The 19,154-nt window shown below is 56.4% G+C and overlaps 1 protein-coding gene across 1 annotated transcript in view; it reads left to right on the top strand.

Moving 5' to 3' along the window:
* Positions 1-19,154, top strand: part of ABCA13 (ATP binding cassette subfamily A member 13) — a 233,896-nt gene that overhangs the window by 41,324 nt on the left and 173,418 nt on the right. The window contains exons 7-19 of the mRNA XM_077861791.1: positions 1,659-1,789; positions 5,634-5,821; positions 9,069-9,226; positions 9,479-9,551; positions 9,863-10,084; positions 10,161-10,213; positions 12,353-12,480; positions 12,749-12,843; positions 13,056-13,163; positions 13,944-14,149; positions 14,396-14,545; positions 14,915-15,054; positions 18,117-18,231. Of these exons, the coding sequence (XP_077717917.1) occupies positions 1,659-1,789; positions 5,634-5,821; positions 9,069-9,226; positions 9,479-9,551; positions 9,863-10,084; positions 10,161-10,213; positions 12,353-12,480; positions 12,749-12,843; positions 13,056-13,163; positions 13,944-14,149; positions 14,396-14,545; positions 14,915-15,054; positions 18,117-18,231 (1,767 nt within the window). The remainder of the gene's footprint in view (positions 1-1,658; positions 1,790-5,633; positions 5,822-9,068; positions 9,227-9,478; positions 9,552-9,862; positions 10,085-10,160; positions 10,214-12,352; positions 12,481-12,748; positions 12,844-13,055; positions 13,164-13,943; positions 14,150-14,395; positions 14,546-14,914; positions 15,055-18,116; positions 18,232-19,154) is intronic.

Raw genomic sequence — 19,154 nt, 5'->3', positions numbered from 1 at the left:
TTTAAGATTTTAATTTTAAATAACCTCTCTGCCCAAGGCGGAGTGCGAACTTATAATGCTGAGGTCAAGAGCCGCATGCTCCCTCAACTGAGCCACCCAGGTGCCCCTTCAAATCATCATTTGTAGTGGTTGCTATTTTACTTTATTTTTAAGGAATATTTTATTTATTTATTTGAGAAAGAGAGAGCGAGCGAGAGAGAGAACACGGCCAGGGGAGGAGGAGGACCAGGGAGAGAGGGAGGGAGAAGCTGACGCCCCGCTGAGCAGGGAGCCCGACTCGGGCCTCAATCCCAGGACCCTGAGATCAGGGCCTGAGCCAAAGGCGGACGCTTCCCTGACTAAGCCCCCAGGTGCCCCGAGGATCGGAAAATTCTGAATGTGAACATGACTTTCCAAGCTGCTATGAAGGCATATTTGTCAACGAAGGACAACGGAGCATATTTTGACCGTTGGTTGGTTTGCTTTGTGACTTACACATTGGATCTAGCGGGTGTGCCCTTGGCTGCACTCTCGCTCCCACTGGCTGCGCTGGCCGGGGCCGTGAGCGGGCTCCTTGGAGAGACACGGGATGTGAAATTACGGGATATTGCTGACGGCTATGGTGCCATATCAGCTCCAGCATTAGTTTTACTTCTATATTTTGCTTTGGCGACACGATGTCAAGAAAATCTGCGTGCAGCCAATTACACATCAATTAAAAACACACACACACACACAATTAAACAACTACTATTCTTTAAACAAGAAGAAAATCTGCCTTAGATTCAGGAATAAGTATTTGGGGGACGCCTGGGTGGCTCAGTGGTTGAGCGTCTGCCTTTGGCTCAGGTCGTGACCCCGGGGTCCTGGGATTGAGTCCCGCATCGGGCTCCCTGCATGGAGCCTGCTTCTCCCTCTGCCTGGGTCTCCGCCTCTCTCTGTGTGTCTCTCGTGAATAAATAAATAAAATCTTAGAAATAAGTATGTACATGTGGTGCCATGCAAACTGATCATTTGTTAATGGTCTATATTGTTGTCGTGGGGTGCCAAAGGGACCTTGAGAGATTCTCCTTAGGGAGAAGCTACAGGGAAATAACTTGTTTGAAGCATGACTTAGGTCTGGTCGGTCTGCGGTTGCTAAAATGTAGACATGTTCTTACTTCAGCTGAATGGATTTTGTAGTTTACAAGCTTGATCATTTAGAATGATACTTGATGCAATTACTTATAAAATAAAATTTTAAATATTTATTTAAAGAATTACATGAGCACAATATATATATACGGGCACTACCCGAAGCCCCTTGTTCTGAGAAACAGGTTGGCTGCCGCTGATCGTACCCCTGACATCCTCAGAGGTTCAGACGGTGGGGGGTTGGGGTGCTCAGTGTCCAGGAGGACACCGCCAGAGTTTAACCTGCTGTTCTGAGCTGGAAGTGGCCAGGTGTCTGCCCACTTGCTTTTTGGAGGTGGCGGCACCGTGGACCCCAGCCGGCCTGGCCAGCTCCCTGAGTGAGCATTATTCCCTAGGCCAGAGACTTAGGGTCACGTGTAAAGCCACAGCGAATGCTGGTGTGTCAGTGGCCCAGCCACATCCCTCAAAGAGCTGGGACCCGGCTGGGAGGTGCTGCTCCGTGGGCACAACCAGCTCATGTTGCTTTGGTCTTCCTTTGGTTCTAGTTCCTTGGCAACTTTGGAAGATTTAGACTGGCTGCCACTCAACCACACTTTTTCCACGGTTTCTGAAAACGTGCTGAATGTGACCATCTGGATGCTGACATTTCTGCAGGAACATGGAGTGGCCACCACTGGTATGTGTGCCCAAGAGCTCGTGAGAAATTTCAAGCGTTCCCCTGGTTACCTTTACGACAGCCACCGTAGAGCCAAAATGCTCTTCAAAAAAGATGGCTTGATGAACATGTCAAATGCAAAGCGGAATCCACTGTTTTTTTTAATAAAAGAGAGAAACAGACTGAAAATTTGGAATTCAAACCTGAATTTGATTTTCTACCATTATTGAAATTCTGTGGCTGTTGCCAATTAATGGGTCATTATTATTTTTTTATAAATTTATTTTTTATTGGTGTTCAATTTGCCAACATATAGAATGACACCAAGTGCTCATCCCGTCAAGTGCCCCCCTCAGTGCCCGTCACCCAGGCACCCCCACCCCCCGCCCTCCTCCCCTTCCCCCACCCCTAGTTCGTTTCCCAGGTTAGGAGTCTCTCATGTTCTGTCTCCCTTTCTGATATTTCCCACTCATTTTTTCTTCTTTCCCCTTTATTCCCTTTCACTATTTTTTTATATTCCCCCAATGAATGAGACTAATTAATGGGTTATTTTTAATAAAAAATGATTGATTTTAAAATTCTTTTCTTTGGTCCCCCTCCAAGATTAAACCTGTCATTGGTTCTGCGATTGGAATCTTTCCTCTCTCCTCTGATCCTATTTGGGAAAAAATATTTGAAAAATAGTAAGGCTGGTGAAAAGAGGCCAGCGAGTGTGGATTTGGAAGGTCTGCTAACTAAATGGACGAGCCCCTTCCACAAGGAAGGCAATGGAATTACCCAGCTCTCTCTCTCTCTCTCTCTCTCTCTATATATATATATATATATATATTTAAGTCTTATTTATTTAAATAATCTCTATACCCAACATGGGGCTTGAACTCATGACCTCGAGGTCAAGAGTCGCATGCTCTACCTACTGAGCCAGTCAGGCACCTCTAAAATTGTATGTTTAAAGTGTACAATGTGATGGTTGTGCAGTTGTTACCACACTGCAGTTAATGAGAGTTTGGTGAGAACATGTAGGATCCCTTAGCAAATTTCACGTGTCCAATACACTGTTATTGACTGTCGTCACCATGCTGTACAGCAGATCTCCAGAACTTAATCATCTTATAACTAAAACTTTGTACCTTTGACCAGTATCTCCCCACTTCTTACCTCCCAGCCTCCCGTAGCTACTATTCTACTCTCTGTTCAGGGCATTATTTCTTGAATTGCCAACTGGACCTGAGTATTCTACTTTTAATTCTTTCTTTTCCTCTATTTCTGTCTCTTTCTGTGAGGGGAACTCAGGGAGCAAACTGTGGAGTTAGAATTCATACATTCATTTATCCATCATCCATCCACATATTCATCCATCCATCCACCTACCCACCCATCTCTCCACACATCCATCCACTCATCCATCTCTTCACCTAACCACCATCCACACATCCATCCATTCATCTAGATACTCATCAACCCAACTACCCATCCACCCACCCACCCACCCATACACCCATCTATCCATCCACCCACCCACCCATCCACCCATCCATCTATCCACCCACCCACCTGTCCACCCATTCATTCATCCGTCCAACTACCCATCTATCCACACATCCATTCATCTATCTCAACATCCATCCATTCACCTGCCCACCCTTCTATACATCCATCCACTCACCTATCCATCCATCCACCCACTCACCCATCTATCTATACATAAATCTATCCACCCATTCATACATCCACATATCCATTCATTTATCTGTCCAATACTCACCCATCCACACATCTGTCCATTCATCTGTCCACACACCCACCATCTGTCCATAATCCATCCATTCATCTATCTATTCACCCACTCATCCATCCACACATCCATCCACCGGTCCACCCATTCATTCATTTATCCACCCATCCACCCACTCACTCATCCATCCATTTAACTCACTCAGTAAACACTTATTGAGTACTTTCTATGAAACAAACATTGTCCCATGAGTGGGAATAAAGAGCAGAATAACACATGGTTCTTGCTCTGAGGGAAGTCTTGTTTAGTACAGGAGAGAAATATGTCAATAAAGAAAAAACAAAGCCTGGAGAGGAGGGACCTAGCATCTTTCTCAGGAGAAGCGTGAGGAGAAGTTTTAAAGGAGGAGTTCTAGTTCATCAAAGACTCAAGGGAGCCGTGCCAGGAAAACCTGTGTGCGAAGCTCCCGGCCTTGGCGAGGGCCCCACGTGTTTTATCCCCATTGTGGCTGGAGCAGTGGGTGAGATCCTGGGCCAGATCACAGAAGGACTCAGGGGCAGCAGTTAGACCCGCATTTTGGACAGACCTTCCTAGTGCAGATGTAGGGCTGGCCTGGGGGCCGGCGCCTGGGGCCAGGAGCCCAGGATCAGATTCTCTCTGCCCGCCCCCAACTCTCTAAGTCTGTCTCCTGAGCCATGCAGTACAGTGGTTACACAGAGATTTCTAACCCTTTTAGATTCTTCTGGCTCCTTGGAACAACCTGATGGGACACCCGCCATCACCCCAATCCCATCCAGGTTCTTCCCGTGGCTGCGGACTCAGCGTAGAGAGGGGCCTCCTTGGGCAGGAGAGTTGATCTGCGCCTCTGCAAGAGGGAAGACTGGTCTTTAACGTCTAATTTACTTCTCCTGCAGTGGGTCCAGCGGGAAGCACGAGTCCTTAACCCTCAGAACAAAACCCAGGAGATGGAGGTGACGACACACTAAATACCTCATTGCCACCTCCCTGGTGACCTCGGTTGTAACAAACTCATCAAACTGATTTTCTGTCAATTGCCAGGGAGTCCGAGCTGAGGCACACGATTGCAGAGCACCTCGGGGTGAAGAAAAATTGTCCTCATTCCTCTTGTCCCAAGAAAAATCCCTTTGCCTCACGTGCAGATCGAGATGTTCTTCACTGTTCTGTTCTTGAAACTGAAACTGTTCTTCAGTGAAACTGTTAATTCCCACCATCTGAGCTGCCATTCAGCACTGGGTGTCCGAGCCCTGCTGTCCCCCCCTTTCTGGAATGATTTTATAGTTCATACCTCTCGGTCACCACTGTCTCTTTTTCCTCTCCTTTCTAGAATTCTGTAATTCCAGCCCATCCTGAGCGCAGGAGAGATCAGTGGTTACAGTGCAGGGTCGGGATCAGATCTGGGTTTGGGTCAAGACTGCAGCTCAAGTGTGACACATGGTGATTCCTTTTCCCCCAAAGAGGACGATCACTGCACCTACCTATGTGTTGTGGGCAGGACCTGGTGAGGGAAATGCTGGCCTCGGGGGTGCCACCTCTTGGACACACAGCCAATGCCACGTTTAAAAATCTCAGAACCCGACCTTGCCCCCTTTATGTAAAGACAACAGACAGAGAGCGAGGAGTCGTGGATTTTGGGGCTTCCCGGTCGGCCTGCAGCATTAGTGTAAAGGGTCCCAAGAGGTGACGTCGGTGAGAAAGGTTTCGGGGTCCTTTAGGTGCTTGTGGGTCACGATCCTAAACAGTGTCGCGGCTGGGATGTCGCGGAGGGCTCACCGCGGAAGGTGGAGGCTTTCACGTTGGCGACGTGCTCCCAGAAGTGATGTCGAACCTCCGGAGGGGCGACCTCGGAGTTACAGTGATGTGAGCTTCAGAGTCCTCGAGCTATGCTCTCGTGTTCCTCCTGGAGACCGGGGTCGCCACGACCGGGAGGTGGCCGTCCTGCCGCGCCGCGGCCCCCGGCGTAGCTTCTGTTTGCTTCTCCAACCTGATGGCCTGGAGGGCGTCACTCGCTTCTCTTGTAGACCTGAGCGAGGCGTCACTTTCTGAATGGCTCCGACGCGCCGTGCCGTGGCCACGTCCTCTGATGGGTACAAATCGTTGGTTGCCTTGCAGAGGCCGGAGACAGCCCGTCCCTGCAGAAGCTGCTGTGGGGTCCGCGGATGGTCCAGGCTGACCTGAAGCCCCGATTTGGTTTTGATGAAGTGCACGCAGAACAAATCCTGAATTACTCAGCCGAGCTGCAGGAGGTAGGCACGCGTGATGCTTCCCGCGCCGTGGGCTGCTCCCCCGGGGGCGCCTGGGCGGGAGAAGCAGCAGGACATGGAGCCCCGTGAGCGCGGGGCTGCCTGGCCGCTGCGGGCCCTGCTGCTTTGGCCTCGAGGAGCCCCCCCTTCCCTCGTTGCCCCGGCCCCGAAGGCAGGGCGCCGGGAGCAGGGGCACGAGCCGTAGTGGTTCTCGCTCTCAGGCCAGCAGTGGGGTGGCAGCGGCGATGGGGGCCGCGGGCAGGAGCCTCCTTTCCAAACCGCATCAAATAAAGGGGTTGGACGTGCGACCCTGGAGCCCCGCTTGCCAATGCTACTCCTGGCGCCTGCGCGTCCCTTTGTCACTTCTGCGTGTTGCCTGGCACTTCCCCTCGGGGTGGAGCAGGACGCGGGAGGCGCACGCCTGTCGCTGTGGGCTGCGTGGATGGCCTGGGGCAGGGCCCCGTGGTTGCCGGTGAGGGGCCGGGGGCTCGGTGAGACCACCACCTCCTGCTAGCATCTGGGTCTGGACTTGGCGCGCCTCCTGGGGCCACTCGTCGCACTTCCCCAGCGGCTGGGTCACCTCCGGGTTACCTGTGTGTAGTGGGCTGGGGGCCGCCGCTCACAGCTGTGCGGCCGAGCGTCTGGAACATTCTTTCACCGGGCGGGCTCGGCGTGGCCAGTCCGCGGTCTCCTGTTCTCATCCCACACCCGGCCCAATGCCATCCACCCCTGACGTCCCGTGGGACTGGCCGTTGCGTCCTGGCATCTGTCACGGGCGCCGCAGTGTCTACCAATTGGAAGCTCAGGGGGCAGATGGGACCCTATTTTCTCCAGACTCAGCACCCTGCTTTCTTATTAATTTAGAACAGAGTTTGAGTCAAACTGTATAGAACTTTACCGAAAAGGGTAAGGATTGGGCGCCTGAGTGGCTCAGTCGGTCATTGTGGTCCCGGGTCCTGGGATCGAGTCTCGTGCCGCGCTCCCTGCTCAGCGAGGACCCTGCTTCTCCCTCCCTCCGCCCTCCGCTCGGCTCCTGCTCTCTCTCTTGCACTCTCTTCCAAATAAATAAACAATATCTTTTTTAAAAAAGATATTATTTATTTATTCATGAGAGACTTAGAGAGAAAGAGAGGCAGAGACACAGGCAGAGGGAGAAGCAGGCTCCCTGCAGGGGACATGGGACTCAACCCCAGGTCCCCAGGATCACGCCCTGGGCCAAAGGCGGTGCTAAACCGCTGAACTACATGGGCTGCCGAAATAAATAAAATCTTAAAAAAAAAAAAAAAATCGAACGGCAAGGTTTTGAGATTACAATCACAAGGGAAGTGATCGGGGGTCCCCGGGCACATGTCCCGGGTGCGCAGCTCCCTTGGCTGCTAGAACACGTCCCTCTTGCATGGTGGCCCCGCACAACACACGTTTACTGCGCGGCTCCGGCAGTCCGAAGGCCCAGGGGGGTCCCAGGGCTACGACCGGGGTGTCTGCGTTCCTCCTAGAGGCAGAGAAACTGCGTGTACAAGTTCATTTACAGAAATAAAGGAGATTTGGGTTCAAAATGTCAGGCTGAGGACGCCCAGGGGGCTCAGGGGTGAGCGCCTGCCTTCGGCCCAGGGCGTGACCCCGGGTCCCGGGATCGAGTCCCCGCAGGGAGCCTGCTTCTCCCTCTGCCTGTGTCTCTGCCTCTCTCTGCGTCTCATGAATAAATAAATAAAATCCTTAATAAAACCCAAAATGTCGACCTGCTTCTGACCTAGAAATCCAGTGTGACTCGTGCTGTGACTCGTCCCTCTTGGGTAATTTGGAGAGAGAATGTTTGTTTCTGGCAAAGCAGCTTTGTTGCTCCAAGGTGCCAGCTGAACGGGGCTGCTCTGGTGCTCACTTTTGCTTGGAGGGTGACAACGAGCAGCGTTTGACTCGTCCCGGGTCCCGGGCCTGGGGAAGCTGTGCTGTGCGCTTATAGACGATCCCGAAAAACCTAATTCTGGAAGGCTTCCTGCCCACTGACCGGACGGGTGACCCTTCGTCGGCCCGTTACTTCCTCCGTGGAGCGGGGACCAGAGCGGCTCCTTGGCCAAGGCTGTGGTGTTGTTCCCGGGAGGGAACATTCTGGAAGAAACGGCCGGTGAATGTGATTCCTGCTGTTGGTAGATCCCCACAAGGGGGCCTGGGAGCGGATCGTGCGTTCCGTCCTGTCCTGACCCCCCAGAGGGTCACCCCGGGGGCTGTCCGCCCTGCAGGTCCGGTCACGGGCACCTGCTGCACGCGGTCAGCTGGCCCAGGTCTGCAGCAGGTGCCGTCCCGCCGCGAGCCACCCGCGGGTCCACACCCGCCTCGTGCCTCCCCGTCTCTCCGACTGCGATTCGGCTGATGTGCAGCGTCCGACTTCATTCTGGCGAAGCGGCCCATGAGCTGCGGGCGTCTGCTGTGGTTCTGCGCCCCCGGCCACCGGAGCTTGCCTCGCTCACTGAAGCCCTAAGCCCACAGCTCGATTCCCTTCCCAACGTTTTTTCCTATTTCGTGGTGAGTCCCTTGCAGGGACGAGCCCCGGGGGCCCCACGTCCCCCCCATCAAGCGCCTGCATCCCGAGTGCATCCACCGGCCTTGGCACAAAGGTCACCAGGAAGCGTGTCTTCCTCCGAGGCGCACACGGGTCGTGACAAGAGCCAGACTTGGGCTGTGGCGTGTGGGGTCCCCGGGGGCTGCCTGGACGCCCCTGGTGCTTGGGTGCAGGGGTGGGCCTGGGGCACGTGGGGGGCGCGTGTCATCACCGCGAAACCAGAGCTCGCCGACGTGTTCATGCCGTCCCCAAGGTGTCCGATTTCAGGGTCCGCGTCGCTGGTTTAGTGACGTTTGTGATGACGGCCTTCCCTCTCCGTTTTTAAAAGAGATTTTATTTATTTATTTTAGAGAGAGAGAGAGAGAGAGAGAGAGAGAGCGAGTGAGAGAGCCTGGGGGGAAGGGGCCGGGGCTCGATCTCACGCCCCGGGGGTCATGACCTGGGCCGAAACCGAGTGGGACGCGCAGCCGTCTGGGCCCCCCGGCGCCCTGCTCCTGACGGTGGCCGCGGGCGGAGGACGGGAGCCAGCAGCCCCGTGAAGCTGCGTGCGTCCTTCGATGCCGTTTTTAACCCTTAACTCCTGGGTAGGAATCGAATCGTACGGCGAGTAGCAGGCGCTTCACTGGCCGCATCTCCAGAACGGGCCGCCGTCCGGCCGTCATCGCGGGGCCCGTCGCGGCCTCCCCGGCACAGGCTCTGGGCGGCAGCGCGCGGCCGCAGCGCTAACCTTGTCCCTTCTGCTCGCAGGTGCTGGGGCGCTGGCGGCAGGTGCCGGCGGGGGTCCCCCGCGGCCTGGAGGCCCTCGGCCGTCGGCAGGGGGCGGGCGCTCTGCACTCCGTGCCCCTCGTCCTCGGCGACAGCGTGGCAGCAGCTGGCCCCGGCGGCAACCACTCGGCTCCCAACACGTAAGGCGTCTTTCCCTGCTTGGGCGGGCCGGGCCGGGCCGGGCCGGTGAGGGCGGCGTCACGGAGGCCGGAGGGTTTGCAGCCAGCAGCCGGGAAGCTGCAGCGGGGGCGTCCTGCACCGTCGGCGGCCCCGCGTGTGTGTGGAGGAGGGACGTCCCGTGTGGCTGGGGACGTGTCAGACGAGCAGAACCAAGGTCCCACGGCCCAGGGACGGGGAGCCCGGGGCACTCTGGCTCTTGGCTCCTCCTCCAGGATCGGGATGTTAGAGAGGGTCCTGCTCCGAGGAGCAGGTGGGGTCGCCCCAGCCACCTCTGCCCACGTGCAGGTGGGAAGGAGGGGGGCCCACCCGTCCCCACGAGCCTGCCCACTGCTGGCTCCGTGCAGGACCCCAGAGGCCCTGTGCCCTCCGCTCTAAGGAAGGAAGGATCTGCCGGGCGTAGGGCAGGCAGGAGACCCCGGGCTGAGGACGCCCCGCGCTTAGTGGCGGCTCCCCGTTCCCTCACGCTTCCCGCGGCACCCACGACTCTGTCCTCATCTCGCCTGAGCCCGCCCCGCCGCCTCCTCCCCTTAGCAGTTGCCTCCTGGGACACCCCGCCGCACCACCCTCCTGGGTCGTGTCGTCCCGTGTTTGTGCAGACGGCTGTCTCCTGGGTGGACGCGAGCCCCGCTGCAGCAGGGGTCATGGGGGCGGCCGTGGTGCGGTCCCAGCTCCGTCCTCCAGGCCGACACCTGCCCCGGCCGCTGGACTCGTGTCCCCTCCTGGCATCGCCCAGCGCGTCCTTCCTAGCGCTCGGTGTCATTGTAGACGGCAGCTGCCCAACCCCCAGCACCTCGCTTGCCCGGGCTCCTCCGGTCCGGGTAGGACCCCCTGTCCCTGGTGGGAAGCTGCTGGCTCAGGCTCCTGCTCCCACCCGTTGGCGCCCACTGCTCACAGCTTGTCTCTCACATCACAGCTTCCAACCGGAAGACTGAACAAGTCTCCCTTTTGTACCAAGGACGCAGGTCATTAGAGGCGGGTGTGCAGCTGGTGGCACCTGTTCCTGCCTGGACCTCCTGCACCAGGATGATGAGATGCGGTAGAGGGGGGTTGGTGGGCACGGGCAGGGGGGCCAGGCGGGGCCAGGTGGGGCCAGGAGGGGTGGTCAGGTGGGTCCAGGTGGGGTCAGGCAGGGTCAGATGGGGGACAGGTAGGGTCCGGGAGGGTGAGGTCGGGTCAGGTGGGGCCAAGTGGGATCAGGTGGGATCAGGTGGGGTCAGGTGATGGTCAAGTGGGGCCAGGCGGGGGTCAGGTGGGGGGCCTCTTGGGGTCAGGTGGGTTCAGATGGGGTCTGGTGGGGTTTGGCAGGGGTCGGGTGGGGGCCAGATGGGGTCAGGTGGGGGCCAGGTGTGGTCAGGCAGTGGTTGGGTGGGATGTGGGCAGGTCAGACAGGGCCAGGCAGGGTCTGGTGAGGTCTGGTGGGGGCCAGGTGGGGTCAGGTGGGGTCCAGGCAGGGTCCAGGCGGGGCCAGGCAGGGTAGGCAGGAGGAGTCAGGCAAGGTCAGGTGGGGGCCAAGTGGGGTAAGGCAGGGCCAGTGGGGGTCAGGCAGTGGTTGGGTGGGGCCTGGGGAGGGTAAGTGGGGTCTGATGGGGTCAGGTGGGGGTCGGGTGGGGTGGGGGTGTGGTCCAGACAGGGTCCAGGTGGGGTCAGGAAGTGGTTGGATGGGGTGTGAGGGGCATCAGGCCGGGGTCAGGTGAGGGCCAAGTGGGGCGAGGTGGGGCCAGGCAGTGGTCAGGTGGGGCAGGGGGAGTCAGGCAGGGTCAGGTGGGGGCAGGTGAGGGCCAAGCCGTGTCAAGCAGGGCCAGGCAAGGCCAGGAAGTGGTCGGGTGGGTGGGGGAGTCAGGCGGGGCAAGGTGGGGTCAGGAAGGGCCAAGTGGGGTCAGGTGAGGCCAGGCAGGGCTAGGCAGGGTCAGGCGGGGGCCAAGTGGGGTCAGGCAGGGCCAGGTGGGGTCAGGTGAGAACCAAGTGGGGTTAGTTGGGGCCAGGCAGGGCCAAGTAGGGTCAGGTGGGGCCAGGCGGGGCCAGGCGGGGTCATGTGGGGCCAGGCGGGGCCAGGTGGGGTCACATGGGGTCAGGTGAGGGCCCAGTGGGGTCAGGCAGGGTCAGGTGGGGCCAGGCAGTGGTTGGGTGGGTGGGGGGAATCAGGCAGGGCCAGTCTGGGCCAGGTGGGGTCAGGTGAGGGCCAAGCAGGTCAGGCAGGGTCAGACAGGGTCATTGGGGTCAGGCGGGGCCAGGCAGAGTCAGGTGAAGGGTAGGGGTTCAGGTGGGGCCAGGTGGGGTTGCGCGGGGCCAGGCTGGGCCAGGCAGTGGTCTGGTGGTGTAGGGGGAGTCAGGCAGGGCCAGGCGGGGTCAGGCAGTGGTCAGGTGGGGTGGGAGTGGGGTCCAGGCAGGGTTCAGGCGGGGTCAGGTGAGGGCCAGGCGGGGCCCGTGGGGCCAGGCAGTGGTCGGGTGGGGTGGCGGTGGGGTCCAGGCAGGGTCCAGGTGCGGCCAGCGGGGTCAGGCTCCAGCCTTGTCGACCTCGCACAAGTGCCACTAGCGTCATCTTCTGTGTCTCTCCTTCCTGCTCACACTCTTCCTGGAGGAGGATTCCGCGTGTTTGTGGAGAACGTGAGGGTCTGCGTTCACCTGCTGGGCGCTTGCTCCCAGGGTGCGACCCCCACCTGGTTCTTCACTCGCACACTTGGTCCCAGTTTCAGCCCCTCTCACCTCAGAGCGTCTGTCTTTCGAGCTGCTCTCCTGGGTTGCCCCCTCCCTCTCTCCTCCCTCCTCCCTCCTCCCTCCTCATCCTCCTGGGGCCACACAGAGCCTCTGGGGAGGGGAGGTCGCTGCAGCTCCTGGGGCGGCTCCCGGACTGCCTGGCCTCCGGGGCGTGGGCTCCGCACCTCTCCGCTGGGGAGCTCCGGGGCTGCAGCAGTGCCCGCCTGCTTCCCTCCCTCCCGGCCCCGGCTGCAGGGGTGCAGCTGGGCTGCGGGCTGGGCATCCTTCTGGAACCTTCCAGACTCTTCGGTTGCTGCTGATTCGCCCGTGCCGGGGCGTCCGCCCACCACTCATAAGTCGGCATCTGAAACTCTTGTTTCCTGTGCCCTCAGGTTGCTGCACCTACAGAAGCTGGAGGACGTTCTTCGAGACCTGCCACCAAGGCCGGCTCCGAGGAGGCCGCTCGCCCTCCCCCCGGCCCTCGGGAACGTGATAGCGCACAAGCTGCGTTTCGTGCAAGGTGAGCTCGCCGCTGTTCTTGGCACCGCTTGCTAGGAGCCACACGTGGGGTCCCTTGGAAAGCCATCCTCCGGGTCTTCAGCAGCGTGAGAGCGCATCACGCGTTCTCTGATTCCCTCTCTGGGCAAGCTCATGAAGCGTGTGGTGGCAGGTGTGGGGGGGCGCAGGTGCGGGGTTTTGCATCCGTGTCCATGCACGGCCGTGCGTGGGGGTCAGGCGGGGAGCAGCCTGCGTGGGGAGCCCTGATGCCTCGCTCTGCGGCCCCCCAGGAGCCCTCGCGTGCCTGGAGGCGGCGGCCAGCGGCGGCGGCCCGGGCGGACGGGAGCAGCCGGGAGAGGAGTCCCTGCTTCGGGAGCAGGAGCAGGTAAAGCGTGGCCCGGCCTGTGAACAGACAGGTTTGGTGAAACACTCGGGAGGCTCCTGGCCCTTCGCTTGGCCCACGCCGTGGGCTGCGCTGGTGGAACGGGCGCATTTTCCAAGAGCTTGGTCTTACATTGAAGTTTGCATCGGTGCTGACGCGGGCTGTGCCCCTGCCAGCCCCTCTGGGCGTCACCACTGTGCCCTCTGTCCCGGCAGGGGCGCCTGCACGCGAGCGTGTCCGGGAGGGCGGCCCTCCCGTGTCCCCGCGGCTTCTCCGACGAGACCAGCGTCCTGAACAAGCTCCTGAGGTCAGCAGAGGACGCGGTGAGTAGCCGCCTCTGATCTTGTCCGCGGAAGCCCCCGGGCTCGTTTTAGGGGTTGGCTCCCTGTGCGGTGCCAGCTGCCCCTGCGGCCTGTGCGTTGGCCACACTGGGAGGGCACGGGCCCCCATCCCACCAGACCTCCCGACAGTAGCGAGCTTTGACCGGGAGCCCCCAAATTTCCGACGCGGCCCTGTGCTCGCCTGGCTTCCCGGCTCCCCGTCCTCTCCAGCTCCAGCTGCAAATGTCAAGACGGCCCGTGTCTCCAGGCGTCAGGCAGCCGGGGTGGAGGCACAGCCGGCCGGCCTTCCCTGCTCGTGCCGCCTGCTGAGCGCTCAACAGTGGGGAGTGCTTTGTTAGGAAAGGTGATCGTTCCCACCGAGCACGGAACATTCCAGTAGCGGCTACCATTTCTTCCTCCCTGCAACCGGTTCCGTTTGTCACCCCGTCGGCTGTGCTGCCCGGGGCACCTGCACCTTCTGGGTGTGGCTGGACGTGGTGTCGCAGCCCAGCCCGGGGTACCTGCAGCACAGCTCCGGGGACACGGGTCCGGCCACAGCGGCGCTGGGCACGCAGTCCCTCCTGCCTGTCCCGGGTGAGCCGCGGTGCGGGGCTAGGGCTTCGGATCCAGGATGGTCCCTGGGCCCTGGGGCTCCTCAGAGGCCCACCAGCCACGTCTCTGTCACGGTTCAAGGGAGCCCGTGGGGAGTGAACGGCGGGGAGGGCCTCTCCGCGCCACCCGGCCTGGCTCCCTGGGTCACAGCGCGTCTCTTCTCCTGTCAAGGGTCACCTTTTGCAAGAGGTCATTACCGGGCGCACAGATATGCCAGTGTCAGCACCCGGAGGACTTCTGGGCTGGCCGGAGGTGGAGGCGCAGCTGGCGGCTGTGGTCCTTTCCTGCCGGAGGCTCCTGCGCCTGCTGGGAACTGCTGCCTCACCCGGGGACGGTGACCTTGCCGCGGACTGTCGGGACCCGCTTCTCGCCGCAGTGTAAGCCCGCGTGCAGCAGAATAGCTGAGACCCGGGGGGGGGGGGGTTGCTGCCCTCCATAGGGGTCAACGTAGCATCCTCTATTTCTAGTATATTCTGTTTCGAGGGGAGGTATGATCCTTTTTTTTTAACCTAAAAAAAAGACGGACCTACTTGGTACTATTGGAAAATATTTAAAAATACAAAAAATTAGGGGTGCCTGGGTGGCTCAGCAGGTTGAGCACCTGACTCTTGGTTTTGGCGCAGGCCGTGGCCTCAGGGTCGTGAGATCGAGCCCCATGTTGGGCTCCGTGCTGAGCGGGACGTCTACGTGAGACTCTCCGTCCGCCCCTCCCCTGCTCGTGTGCATGCGCCCCCCTCCCCGTCTCTAATAAGTAAGCACATCTTTAAAAAAAAAAAAAGATAAAAATACAAAAAACAATAAACAAGTCTTTTAAAGGTTGACCATTGACTTCATCTTTCACAAGGTTCCGGACTCCACAGTTGATTCCGTATTGTGTCCTTCTATTTTCCGCTTTCTCTTGATTTGCTGGGTCTTACGTGCCGTGTGTTTCTGCGAGTGGTTTCCCCTCACTTTTCAAATCAGGCTGAGGGAATCCGTAAGCAGTCAGATAGCTATTGAGGAAACTGTCGCAAAGGTTCCAACTTCTGACCGAGTGGACTGCCCGGCGCGCGTGTATGTTTGCGTTTGGATGAATCTGTACTGGTGTGTCTTCTGGGGGACCACGAGGAGACGTCAGCTGTCCCTGGACTCCTCTGTTGCAGGGTATTTCACACTCTGGAGGAAGTACAGCTGTCCCTGGAGGAAACAGCCTACCGGGGAGCCTTCCTGGGACTCATCCGCAAGACCTGTGAACTGGTCTGCTATGTGCACGTGCATGGAAGGCTCCCGAACCACCCACCTGGTGAGTCGGGGCCTCCACTATGGGAATGTGGGCACTAGTCCCTCATTTGTGGCCCCCTTGCTCCTCAGAGACGACTAAAGGGGAGCTGGGAGCACAGGCTCGCCAGGTATCACTTGCCACCGTGATGACCACGCCACGTTCCTAACAGCCCCTCCGGGGCCCAGATGTGCGGCTCACCCTCCTTCCTGGGGCAGCACCCCGGGCCGGGCAGCTCCCCTGTTTCCGTGGCGTCCTCAAACCCCAAAATCCTCTCAAATGCAAATTTGATGCGTTTGCCACTGCGCGACCCACAGGCGGGTTTTCTCTCGTTCCAAAGGCCTCCTTTTCTGGGAAGATGCTGGCGGGGTGGCACCTGGTGGAGGGCTGGTGGTCTGGGTCCGGCCCGCCCCGGGGTCCACGCTGGCCCTGGTTGTCCGTGCGCCGTGCACACCACGGCTTCCCCTCGGAACACCTGCTGCCTCCACGTGCGGTGGGGCCGGGAGGCTGTGTCCCTGCTCCGTGCTCACATCCCCCTAATCGTGTCCATCCTCCTCAAACAGCCGTTTGGTTTTTGTTGTTGTTGTTTTTAGTTTTTTGTTAGATTCCAGTTTGCTAACCTACAGGATAATTAATACTAGTCTCAGGTGTGCAAGACGGCGATCCAGCAGTTGCCTGTATCGCCTGGTGTCATCAGGACGGGTGCGCTCCTTTGTCCCCATCCCCCGCTCCCCCCCCCCCCCAACCAGCAGGCCTTCCCTACAGTGAAGGGTCTGTCTCCCTCCCCTTCCCTTTGCTCCTAGTATGCGGTGAATTGCAGTATTTGTCCCCCTTTGGGTGACTTCCTTGGCTGAGCAGAACACGCTCCAGTTCTGCCCACGTTGTCGTGGTGGCAAGATCTTCCTTTCGATGGCTGGTGTCTTCCATAGTGGGTGCCTGCACCACCTCCTTAGCATTCAGCAGGGACACGGGGCTGTTGCTCTATTTGGCTGTTGCTGCTGCTGCAGCGCTGGGGGGCGGGTGCCCCTTCGAATCTACTCTTGTGGCCTTTGGATGAATACCCAGCAGGGCTGCTCTCTTGGGGACTTTTTGAGGACCCTCCACACCCCAACTAGTGCTTTTAGGGGCCGCCAGGGACCCCCGGCTGTGGAGGTCGGTGTCAGACCCCCCCTCGTCGGGTCTCTCCACCTGCGGCAGGCCACACGAGTTCTGCACTTGGCAGCCGTCAGGGCTGGGCTGACGGCTGACACTCCTGTTGGGTTCTTGTCCTGCGCTGCAGCTTTGCTTCGTTATTTTGCTGGTTTTTCCAAAAACACTGGCTGTAAAGAGTGACCTTCAGTGAGAAGTCTGGGTTCGGAAGTCTCAATAATATTGACAATCACAACATTTACTGTATTTTGTTTCAGTTCTTTCATTCGGTCTTCACTTCAACCCTTGACTTGGCTTCCATTTATTTTTAAAGATTTTATGTATTTATTTGACAGGGAGACCGAGAGAGCACAGGCGGGGGAGTGGCAGAGGGAGAGGGAGAGGGAGAGGCAGGCTCCCCCCTGAGCAGGGAGCCCGACGCGGGGCTGGATCCCAGGCCCCCGCATCGTGACCTGAGCCCAAGGCAGACCCTTAACCAGCTGAGCCCCCAGGGGCCCCTCTTTAGCATTTCCCTGATAATGAGTGATGCGGAGCATGTTTTTTCTTGCTTGTTGACCATCTGTCTGTCTTTGGAAAAATATCTGCCGGGGTCAGCTGCCCATTTTTAAATCAGATTGTTTTTTTGTTGTTGAGTAGAAGGAGTTCTTTATGTATTTTGGGCATTGGCTCCTTACTGGAAGTATCCTCCGTAAATCTCTTCTCCAGTCCAGTAGGTTGCTTTTTTGTTTTATTAATGGGGTTTCCTTTGCTGTGCAGAAGCGTTTCAGTTTGATGGAGTCTTGATAGTTTTATTTTGTGGCCCTTCCGTGAGGAGACAGATCCAAAAAAAATATTGCTAAGACCACTGTCCAAGAATTTACTGCCTAGATTTTCTGTCGGGAGTTTTACGGGTTCAGGTCTCACATTTAGATCTTTGGTGTATTCTGAGGTTATTCTTGTGCACGGTGTAAGAAAGTGGACAGTTCACTCGTCTGCATGTGGCGGCCGGTACTCCCGACTCCACTTGTTAAGGAGCCTGTCTTTTACCCATTGTGTGCTCTTGTCTCCTTTGTTGCAGATTAATTGACCCTATAAGTGTAGGCTTATTTTCTGAGGTCTCTATTCTGTTTCCTTGATCTATGTGTCTATTTTTGTGCCAATGGCATACTGTTCTGGGTTATGATTGATTATGTTTTTGTCCTAACCATGGGTCACATCTTTCTGCTTCTTTATATGCCCAGTGATTTTTTTTTAAAAGATTTTATTTATTTATTCATGAGAGACAGAGAGAGAGAGGCAGAGACACAGGCAGAGGGAGAAGCAGGCTCCATGCAGGGAGCCCGACGGAGGACTCGATCCCGGGACTCCAGGGTCACGCCCTGGCTGAAGGTGGCGCTAAACTGCTGAGCCACCCAGGGATCCCCTGCCCAGTGATTTTTGATGCCAAACATTATTATTTTATTATTTTTTTCAAACATGATTTATCCTTATTTTGTGCTTGCTACTTTGTTTTCCTTAAAAAGATTTTATTAGAGAGAGAGAGAGAACACGCATAAGCAGAAGTGGCAGAGGGAGAGGGAGAAGCTGAGCAGGGAGCCTGAGTCTGGGCTCAATCCCAGGACCCCGGGATCATGACCTGAGCCAAAGGCAGATGCTTAACCACCTGAGCCATCCTGGAGCCCCAGAAACAGCTTGTTTAAAATGAGAAAAGACCAAACTTCTAGAAATCCTGGGTCTCACCTTCTGTACTTTCTGTTTTCTATGGATCACCATCTATGCTGCTTGATGGCCAGTGGTATTTGACCTTTGCCAGAAGTGGAAGCCAACTCTCAAGGATTTCAAACCTTTTGTTTTATTTTCAACCAGGATTAACCGAACCACTATAGTGTTTTTCACTTTGGCAGATTTGACTGTTGTGTCCAACTAAAAATCAATATATGAAATGCCTTTCCATTTAGCTTTCTCTGAGGAGTCGCCTTGTTATGGAGAAAACATGGATTGGGAAGTCATCACGGATAATTATTTCACATTTTTGAGTAACTTCCTCAAGTCTCCAGCTGCTTCCATCTCTAGGTGAGTTTTCAGAATTTAATTTCCAGGTTTCGATTTAACTATTATCTAAAGACAAAACCTACTTATAGAAACACTTTATTTACTTATTTATTTGTGTAGTTATTATTTTTTAGAGATAACGTGAGAGAGTGTGAGTTGGGGGGAGGAGCAGAGGGAGAGGAAGAGAGAATCTTGAGCAGACTCCAGGTCCCTCTCAGAGCCTGATGAGGGGCTTGATCTCACAACCTTGAGATCACGACCGGAGCCAAAGTCGAGAGTGGGACGCTTAACATGCTGCACCACCCGGGGGCCCAATAAGCACTTGCTTTAAAATGTGAGCTCCTGATGTGGCTGTTGATGCGGCGTTTCCTATTAGGTGTTTGATAATATTTGCTCCATACAATGTAATGACTCATGTTTCCATGGATTTTGAAGAGAAATACAGACGATAATAATAAGATTTTCTTTCCAAAGCGTAACTTATAATACCTGCTCCGAAGATGGAATGTTGGAATAATACTCTCATCCAGTTGCTTACGTTAGACAGGGAATCAGTGATTTAAGATTCTGGTAGTTCTAGAGATTTTGGGGAGAGAAATGACCTTTGGAACAAGCACTGCCAGGTTGTATGAGGCTCTGCTATTTTGGCATGTGCACTGAGGTGGAGATTTTTATGTATAATTATGGACATTGTATATAGTTTGTTTATTTATTTATTTATTATTAATTAATTAATTAATTAATTTATTTATTTAAAAGGATGAGCCTTTCATTTTACTTATTCTTTTAAAGTAAGCTCTACATCCGATGTGGGGCGTGAACTCACAACCCTGAGATCAAGAGTTGTCTGCTCTACCAACTAACCTGGCCAGGTGCCCTAGCTATCATGTATATTTTAAGATATATTTATCTATTTGAGAAAGAGAGAGAGAGAGAGAGAGAGA

Source organism: Canis aureus, chromosome 21 (assembly GCF_053574225.1).
Source record: "Canis aureus isolate CA01 chromosome 21, VMU_Caureus_v.1.0, whole genome shotgun sequence".
NCBI lineage: Eukaryota > Metazoa > Chordata > Mammalia > Carnivora > Canidae > Canis > Canis aureus.
The sequence above is the reverse complement of the archived record's forward strand: the minus strand, read 5'-3'. Positions and strand labels throughout refer to the sequence as shown.